The 9,410-nt window shown below is 52.4% G+C and overlaps 1 protein-coding gene across 1 annotated transcript; it reads left to right on the top strand.

The window, feature by feature from the left end:
• The first annotated feature begins 1,893 nt into the window (after positions 1–1,893).
• Positions 1,894–7,866, top strand: PGLS (6-phosphogluconolactonase). The gene is made up of 5 exons (XM_004277571.4): positions 1,894–2,277; positions 5,843–5,950; positions 6,406–6,507; positions 6,809–6,949; positions 7,510–7,866. The coding sequence occupies exons 1-5, from the start codon at positions 1,990–1,992 to the stop codon at positions 7,645–7,647; spliced, it is 777 nt and encodes a 258-aa protein (XP_004277619.1). The 5' UTR covers positions 1,894–1,989; the 3' UTR covers positions 7,648–7,866.
• The last annotated feature ends 1,544 nt before the right edge of the window (positions 7,867–9,410 follow it).

The raw sequence follows: 9,410 nt of genomic DNA, 5'->3' as shown, positions 1-9,410 counted from the left end.
CCACAAATTTACTGGCTTAAAATAATGCCAATTATAGCTTTGAAGGTGAGAAGTCAGAAATGGATCTTACTTGACTAAAATCAAGGTTTGGCAGGGCTGCATTCCTTCTGGAGCTTCTGAGAGAATCCATTTCCTTGCCTTGTGCAGCACTTAGATACCGCCAATATTCCTTGGCTCGTGGCCTCTTCCTCCATCTTCAAAGCCAGCAACAGTGGGTTGAGTCTTTTTCATGCTGTCAATTCTCTGGTCCTCCTTCTTTTATTTTTAGTGACCTCTGTGAGTACATTATGCTCATCCAGGTAATCTCTTTTAAGGACAGCTGATTAGCAACCTAATTCCATCTGTAACCTTAATTCCCCCCTGCCAAGTAACCTAACATATTCACAGGTTTCGGCAATTACAGTGTGGACACCTTAGCGGGGGGACCATCATTCTGCCTACTACAAGGTTCAACTTCATTCCTTTTTTTAAAAAAAATATATTTTTTTTCTTTTTTGCCTGCACCATGCAGCATGTGGGATCTTAGTTCCCCGACCAGGGATTGAACCCATGCCCCCACGTTGGGAGCAGGGTCTTAACCACTGGACCGCCAGGGAAGTCCCTCAACTTCATTTCTTTTGCATATGACTGTCTAACTGTCACACCATTTGTTGAAAAGACTATTCTTTTCCCATTGAATGGTTCTGGCACCCTTGTTGAAGATCCACTGACCAAAGACATACAGTTTGTTGTTGCTGTTTTCCATCTCAGTTCTATTCTATTGATATATATGTCTATCCTTATGTCAATACCACACTGTTTGGTCACTGTAGCTTGCAGTAAGTTTGAAATCAAGAAGTGTGAGTCCTCCAACTTAGTTCTTTTTCCAGATTGGTTGGCTATTCGGGGTCCTTGCAATTCCATGTGAATTTTGGGGTCAGCTTGTCAATATCTACAAAAAAGGCTCTCAGAATTTTGATAGGGATCGCATTGTATCTATAGACTAATTGGCTGAGTGTTGCTATCTTAACAATATGAAATCTTCCAACCCATGAACATTGGATGTTTTTCCATTGACTTAGATCATCTTTCAGCTTTTTTCAGCTAAGTTTTATAGTTTTCAGTGTACAAGTCTTGCACCTCTTTTGCTAAACTTATTAAGCATTTTATTCTTGTTGATGCTACTGTAAATGGAATTGTTTTCTTGCTACTTCTTTTAAAGATGCACTACCTATGCAAATCTCATTGCACTTACTACACTCTCCTAAACTCTCTGCTTCTGAGACGTGGTCCAGCTGCCTTGACCCACCAGGCCTCCTGCCCCTTCCAGTCCTCCCTGCCCATGTTATTTCCTGAATATTCTATCTTATCAGCCAAGGCCCATTTGCCTCAGTCTGGTAGCTTCTCCAGGCAAGAGCCAAGGGTGGAGGCCTCTCTGAGTCCTCAGAGAGACACAGAGGTCTCCAGAGAGAATATGCAGGAGAAATTCAACAAGTGTATTTTCAGCCCCTACACTGTGCCATAATTCAGGGGGCTTTGGAGGATTCGGTGAACATAACAAATATCCCTGTCCTCATCAGGTCTATATTTTAATTAAAGAGAGAAACGACAAATACCAGCAAGACAAACATAAGTTCAGGAATGCAAAGTCCACCAAAATGCGCCCTCCTCCAGGAAATCGCCTCCCTCCACCCGACCCCAGGTCCCCCTCTTCCCGAGCCTGGAAGCTTTGAGCTCCCTCCTTTGGCCCCGCCCTGATACCGGGAGGTTGAGCGCAACTGCACCTGCTCCGCCTGCCGCAGCCCAGGAACGAGTTCGATGAGCGCGCAAAGAATCAATGAGCGCCGCCGGACCGGCTGCCCCACCCCGCCGGGATTTCACTCGTGGGACTGCGCATGTGCTACAAGCAGCCGCCCAAAGGCACCGAGCGCTGTGTACCAGGACCAGGCTTCGCGCAGGCGCACTGGCGGCTGCCGGGAGGGCTTCCGCCTCCCTGCTGCCGCCGTCGCCATGGCCGCGCCGGCCCCCGGCCTCATCTCGGTCTTCTCGAGCTCGCAAGAGCTGGGCGCGTCGCTGGCACAACTGGTGGCGCAGCAGGCAGCGTGCTGCCTGGCGGGGGCCCGCGCCCGCTTCACGCTCGGCCTGTCAGGCGGCAGCCTCGTCTCGATGTTGGCCCGCGAGCTGCCCACCGCCGCTGCCCCCGCCGGGCCCGCCAGCCTCGCGCGCTGGACGCTGGGCTTCTGCGACGAGCGGCTCGTGCCCTTCGAGCACGCCGAGAGCACGTACGGCCTCTACCGGGTGAGAGCTACGGGGGCCGCCGGGGGTCACGTCGAGAGGGCCGCACCCATTGCCTGAACCCGGCTACGGGGGCCACCGGGGGTCACTTCGAGAAGGCCGCGCCCACCGCCTGAACTAGGCTACGGGGGTATTGCAGGGTCACACCGTGCCCTCTGCCTCTATCTGGACTGGATCCGGGAATGGTCTGCTGGGTGCCCTGAGGTCCCATCTGGGCTGCACCTCCACTGCCACCCGGGTGGAAAGTGGGGACCTTGAAGCCTCTCTTGATGCTTTATCCGGTAGCCAGGTAGAGGGAATGGCATGGGCAAAGGCGTGGAGGTGAAACAGAGTGGTCCAGTCCAGGGACCTAGAGAAGGTCAGGCGGCGCAGGCTCGTAGCGTGCAAAGGCAGTTAGGGAAGAGCCAGCTAGGAGGGATCTGGTGTGGAACCTGGGCCTCAGATTCCCCATCTGTAACCTGGACGAGTTCTCGGTGGTCTCCACACAGCTTGTGGCGCTGATGACTCCGTGACTGGTTATCTTTGGCCTGGGGCCCCAGACTCCTATAGAATCAGGGGACCCCTCTGCCCGCCGTTTTACAAGCAGGAAAACTGAGGCTTGGAGGATCTTTGGTCTGAGCTGGGTGCCTACGCCTCCCCCCCAGCCCCCCGCGTCTCAGTCAACTCTTCTTGCCATGGATGGAGGAGGAAAACCCACCCAGGGAAGTGTGGGAGGTGCAGGTTTGGCCAGAAGCCTCAGGTCGCTCAGGTCCTGGATGTGTTAAGTTCTCTTCACAAAGAAGCTTGAGGTGATGGGTTTTTGTTTGTTTTGTTTGTTTTGATAATAAGCAGGAAGGTTTACTGATTACCAAGCGCTTTATCCATCATCTCATGAAACCCCACAATAGCCTATGAGGCGGGGGCTGTTAGTACCTCCATTTCATAGATGGAGAAACTGAGGCCAGAAGAGGAGAGTCACCTGGTAACCAGTGAGGGAGCCGGGGTATGAACCTGCCTGGCCCAGCCCCCCAGATAGCACCTGGGACCCATAGCAGGGACAGGGGCCACCCTTAAGTCTGCTTTCCTGTGTGTCTTCCCCCAGAGCCTAATTTAAAAGTGGGCTCTTGTTTCTTTTTACTTTGCGTGACTTTGAAAGACTTTTAATTAGAAAAGCCGTACTTGCTCAAGTAACAGAATTCTAACAGAACCGTCAAAGAGAAAGTTGCCCGGATATTCAATGCGTGTCCATGTATCCAGCACTAGGGACAGGTCCCTCGCAGGGCTCATTGTGGGGCAAGGGGTACCAACACACAGGGCAATAAATAAGGGAAATCCACCCCGAGCCATAACGTAATGCAGTTTGGACAAAAGATAATAGTGTAAGATGAAAGAAAGTGCCAGGGAAGAGGGGGGAGCATCTTTCAGCCAGGATGGTGGGCACTGGGGGGCTCTGAGGAGGTGACGTTTGGGCTGTGACCAGAAGGTGTGAGGAGCCCGCCACTGGGGAGCTGGGGCAGAGGGTAGAGTAGAGGCAAAAGCTGTGCGGTGGGAACAAACGTGGGGCGAGGATTTGCTTCTGCCAGTTTCCCCGTGAGGGGAATCACATTAGTTCCCTGGGCCTGCCGTAACAAAGTACCACCAAATGGGTAGCTTAAAACAACAGGCGTTGATTCACAGTTCTAGAGGCCAGAAGTCCAAAATCAAGGTGTTTTCAGCAGAGCTATGCTCCCTCCAAAGGCTCTAGGGGAGGAGGCTTCCTTGCCTCTTGCAGTTTCTGGTGGCCCCAGGCGTTTCTTGACTTGTGGCTGCATCACTCCAACCTCTACCTCTGTTTGTACATCATCTTCTCTGATTTTCTCTTTGTGTCCTCCTCTTATAAGGACAGCAGTCATTGGATCTAGGGCCCATCCTAATGCACTGACTTCATCTTAACTAATGACAACTGCAAAGACCCTCTTTCTAAATAACTGAGGTTCTGGGTAGACATGAATTTGGGGGGGCCACTAAGCGACCTGGTACAGGGGTGCAGAGGTATTCCTCTCCTTGAGGATGGACCCCGGCCACCTTGGGGCTCTCTAAGCATGAATGGCTCACCCTGTTCTATGGGCCTTCTGCTGTCCAGGCTGGGAGGATTAGCTGGGGCCACGTTCCCGGGGATGGTTCCTCAGCACCTACAAAGTGTTTAGAGAGAGCCCACCCGATCAACCAGCAGTTCCACTTCCAGGAACCTGCCCAACCGATGCCCAGCCTTGGGCTCCCTGGAAGCCCACACTGAGGAGGAGGGAATGGCTCTGACCCTGTGGGGGAGGGCAGCTAAGGAGGGGACTCAGGTGACAGAAATGGGGCACCCGTACTCCATCCGGCTTTGCTCAGTACAATCCCCCAGGGTGTGTATAGATGGGGACCTTGGACAAAGCAGGTCTTTCCAACGATGGATCTGATCGTGCCCCTCCCCAGCTCACACACCCTCCTTGGCTCCCCATTACCCTCAACACAGAGCCCACACTCAGGCCAGCATTCAGGGGGGTCAGTGCCATAAGGTCTGGCGGATTTGTCCCATGTCCCTGCCGCCTTCCCCCACTGCTCCAAAAACTATATTGTTTACCTGCTTTTACTCTGTGGTTCAGCTCAGCATTGCCTCGGCTGAGCTAGTCCCTGCCTAAAAGGAGGCGCCGAGGTGGGGGTTGCCAGTATCCATCCCAGGGCAGATCCAAGGCCCTGGGGCTCATCTCCATGGGCGAGGGCTAGAGCCCTCTGCCTTGCGGGAGGCCTGATTCCAGGTGCTTCTGCATTAAACCCACGCATACTAGGTTGGGGTGCCTGCTACGTGCTGGGCACGCTCACCCCGTAGTGGCAGCCCTGAAGACAAATCAGTGCTTTTCACAATTATATGTCATGCCACCAGGCAGCACGACGGGGGAGGTGCAGGCAGGGGTGGCTGCTCAGACGAGGCAGCTTGAGGGATGTGTAAGTTTCCCAGGCAGGGTCAGCAGCTGGTGTACCCACTGAGGCAGGAAGGTCAGCAGGGGCTCGTGGAGGGCAGAGAGGAGCTAGGTTTTATCCTGAAGGCCAAAGGACCCTGGGGGTTTGTTTGTTTGTTTACTTTTATTGGAGTATAATTGCTTTACAGTGTTGTGTTAGTTTCCGCTGTACAGCAAAGTGAATCAGCTATAAGTACACATATATCCCCTCTTTTTTAGATTTCCTTCCCGTTTAGGTCACCACAGAGCACTGAGTTCCCTGTGCTATACAGTAGGTTCTCATTAGTTATCTATTTTATACATAGTAGCGTGTATGTGTCAATCCCAATCTCCCAATTCATCCCACACCCCCCTTTCCCCACCCTGGGGGTTTAGAAACAGGGCTGTGGTATGGCCAAACAGGTGCAGGCTGGAGCCAGGAGGCCCCCAAGCACCATGGACTTGAAAGACCCCTGGCGGAATGCCACTGGGGTCCTCACTCACACGGGAAGTGGGTATAATGACAGTCATGTCCTCGCCTGGAGGATCCAGCTAGTCATAGGTGCAGGTCCCATGCCACCACAAACTGTGTGTTTCTGTTGGTGACACTGTGCCTCCGTCTGCTGCAGACCCACCTGCTCTCCAGGCTGCCGATCCCCGACAGCCAGGTGATCACCGTTAACCCCGAGCTGCCCGTGGAGGAGGCAGCTGAGGACTATGCCAAGAAGCTGAGACAGGTGAGTCCCTCGGAGTAGCTGCAGCAAGACCTCATCCATCCGATGGCCTCTCCCAGAGGGCTGGAGCCGCCCTGCTGGGGGCACTGTGTGCTCAGCACTGGCAGAAATTCTCCCTGGGGGCAGTCAGCAGACCCAGCCTCACCCTGCAGAGCCCCCTTTGAGGATCCCCCCTCTGAGAGGCCACAGCCCTGCCCTGGGGGACCCCAAAGGTGGCCTGGTCTCTGACACCCTGGTAGTGGGCCTGGGTCTTCAAATCTTGGGGACAGTTGTATACCCACACTCAGCCAGGTGGACAGTGAAATGTGGAACCTTGTAGATTAGAGTTCCTTTTTTTGCAGGTGAGGCTGAGCATTTCTCACTGGCTTACAGCGACCTGTTTTTCTGACAACTGTTTCTTTGTGTCCTCTGCGCCCTTCCCTCACAACTTCTTGGGACTGTCTTCTTTCCTCACCCAGGCATTCCAAGGGGACTCCATCCCGGTTTTCGACCTGCTGATTCTGGGTGTGGGTCCCGATGGCCACACCTGCTCACTCTTCCCAGACCACCCCCTCCTGCAGGTGAGCACACCCACGAAGGCCCTGCTCATGTCTGAGCCCCAGCCTCTGCCATCTGGGGCTTCCAGAGTGCTGGAAGGTGCCTACAGCGTGGTGTGAGTCAGCCTCTGCCAACAGGCATGCCCGCTGGGCTTGACCCTTCTGAGCCTCAGTTCACCCACCTTAAAACAGGAACCTTAAATCAAGTACCACAGGATTAGTAGGGCGGGATGGAACGATGGATGGACAGTGCTTGGCATGTGTGAGTACTCAAGAGGTCAAGTGACATTGTCCTCCTGTCTCTACCTTGGGCCTCCCTCCCCAGGAGCGGGAGAAGATTGTGGCCCCCATCAGTGACTCCCCGAAGCCACCTCCACAGCGCGTGACCCTCACACTTCCCGTGCTGAATGCAGCTCGAACTATCATCTTTGTGGCAACTGGAGAAGGCAAGGCAGCTGTTCTGAAGGTAACAGCTGAGGGCCCCCTTCCCAAGAAGGTTGTAGGCATAGAATATGGCCCTAGACACTACTGTGCTGAAAGCACCAGATCCCAGGATATTTCAATAATTCTTGGGTTGAAGGGGAGATGAAAACTGCAAATACAGGCTAGTTAGGAGTTAACAATTATGAAATGAAACGGATGAGATGAGGCCAAAACTGCTCAGAGGTAAATTCGTAGCACTTAATGCATATACATATATATTTAATTGTTAAATAAAAAACAATTGAAATAAAGAAATCAAGCACTTTAGAAAGCTGCTTTTGCCCTGTAACAGCAGAGCTGAGTAGTTGCAACAGAGACGGGGTGTGATCTGCAGAGCCGAAATAGTGACTCTCTGGTCTTTGTAGAAGAGGTGTGCTGACCCCCATATTAAACAGTCACATGATAAAAAGGAAGAGACCCCATCCCTCCTGATTGCTTGAAGCTAGGACATCCGGGATGGGCAATATCACCTCTTGAGGGTAGGAGAGGTCCAAGGGTGCTGGGGTGTGGGCAGGGCCCCACGCTTCTGCCCTCTCCACACAGCGCATTTTGGAGGACAAGGAGGAAAACCCGCTCCCCGCCGCCCTGGTCCAGCCCCGCACTGGGAAACTTTGCTGGTTCCTGGACGAGGCAGCAGCCCGACTCCTGACCGTGCCCTTCGAGAAGCATTCCACTTTGTAACTGGTGCCGAGATGCTACAGCTGGGACCACACACAGCCCGAGTGGGCCGGGATCTTCCCAGCCTGGGCCCCGCTGCCAGCCCACTCCAGGCTTCATTTTAGAAAAGCCGAGTGGTGCTACTGGAAGCCGATAGGGTCTGGCCACCAGCCCTGCCCAGGGGCTCAGCCCATGGGCCGTGGCTCTGGGTGACTCAGTTATTAAAAGGAACATCTCTTTGAAGTCTCCGCTGTCTCGTGGTCCTTGGTGGGCAGTGGGACTGTTGGTCCCCGGGTGGAGGGCCTGACCTGCAGCCCTCATCCCAGCACGTGGAGGGCAGGGAAGGGCCCCCTGGATGAGTGTCCTGGGGCTGCCATAGCGGAGTACCACAAACCAGGTGGCTTCGAACAACTGAAATTTATTGTGTCACAGTTCATGAGGCCAGGAGTCTAAAATCAAGGTGTCAGGAAGGTTACATCCTTCTGGAGGCTCTGCAGGAGAATCTATCCCAGGTCTCTCTCCTGGTAGCTGCAGGCAATTCTTGGCCTTCCTTAGCTTGTAGACACATCACTCATCTCTGCCTCTGTTGTCACATGGCCTTCTCTTTGTGTGTTTCTCTGTGTCCTGTCCTCCTTTTTTTTTTTTGTCTGTTTTTTTGTTTGTTTTCTTGGCCATGCCACTCGACTTGCAGGATCTCAGTTTCCAGAGCAGGGATTGAACCCGGGCCATGGCAGTGGAAGCCCAGAATCCTAACCACCAGGCCACCAGGGAGCTCCCTCTTGTCCTCTTTTTTTTATAGATAAGATTTTTAAAAATATTTACTTTATTTATTATCATTTATCTTTGGCTGCATTAGGTCTTCGTTGCTGCGCATGGGCTTTCTCTAGTTGTGGCGAGCAGGGCCTACTCTTTGTTGGGGTGCGTGGGCTTCTCATTGCAGTGGCTTCTCTTTTTGCGGAGCATGGGCTGTAGGCGTGCAGGCTTCAGTAGTTGTGGTGCGCAGGCTCAGTAGTTGTGGCTTGCAGGCTTAGTTACTCTGCGGCATGTGGGATCTTCCTGGACCAGGGCTCGAACCCGTGTCCCCCTGCATTGGCAGGCGGATTCTTAACCACTGCGCCACCAGGGAAGCCCTCCCTCCTGTCGTCTTCTAATAAGGACACCTGTCATTGGATATAGGACCACCCTAAATCCAGGCTGAGCTCATCTCAAGATCCTTAACTCATTTTGTCTGTAAAGATGTCTGTTCCAAATAAGATCACATTCTGAGGTTCCAGGGGTTAGGATGTGGACATATTCTTTTTTTTAAACTGTGTTGAAATACACATAAAATTTACCATCTTAACCGTTTTTAAGTATACAGTTCAGTGGTATTAAATACATTTACAGTTTTAAGCAGCCATTACCATCATCCGTCCCCATAACTCTTTTCATCTTGTAAATCTGAAACTCTGTACTTATTAAACACTAACTCCCCATGCTCCCCTCTCCCCGGCCCTGGCAACCACCATACTATTTTCTGTCTCTATGATTTTCACTACTATTAAGTGCCTCGTGTAATTGGGATCATACAGTATTTGCCTTTTTGTGACGGGCTTATTTCACTCTGCATAATGTCCTCCAGATTCATCCATGTTGTAGTGTGTGTGAACTTCCTTCCTCTTTAAGATATGATGTACCACAGTTTACTTATCCACTCACCGGTCAGTGGACACTTGGGTTGCTTCTGTGTTTTAGCTATTGTAAATAATGCTGCTGTGAACACGGGTGGATGAATCTCTCTTCGAGAG

The sequence above is a fragment of the Orcinus orca genome, chromosome 3 (genome assembly GCF_937001465.1).
Source record: "Orcinus orca chromosome 3, mOrcOrc1.1, whole genome shotgun sequence".
Lineage (NCBI taxonomy): Eukaryota > Metazoa > Chordata > Mammalia > Artiodactyla > Delphinidae > Orcinus > Orcinus orca.
Note: the sequence above shows the minus strand (reverse complement) of the source record. Positions and strands in the feature narration are given on the sequence as shown.

What these genes read in the sequence shown, in the direction of transcription:
- PGLS (XM_004277571.4), top strand. Translation starts at nt 1,990, where the DNA reads ATGGCCGCGCCGGCCCCCGGCCTCATCTCGGTCTTCTCGAGCTCGCAA. An exon ending in GCACGTACGGCCTCTACCGG is followed by an intron (nt 2,278 to 5,842) that starts GTGAGAGCTACG and finishes CGTCTGCTGCAG; the next exon opens with ACCCACCTGCTCTCCAGGCT. An exon ending in ATGCCAAGAAGCTGAGACAG is followed by an intron (nt 5,951 to 6,405) that starts GTGAGTCCCTCG and finishes TTCCTCACCCAG; the next exon opens with GCATTCCAAGGGGACTCCAT.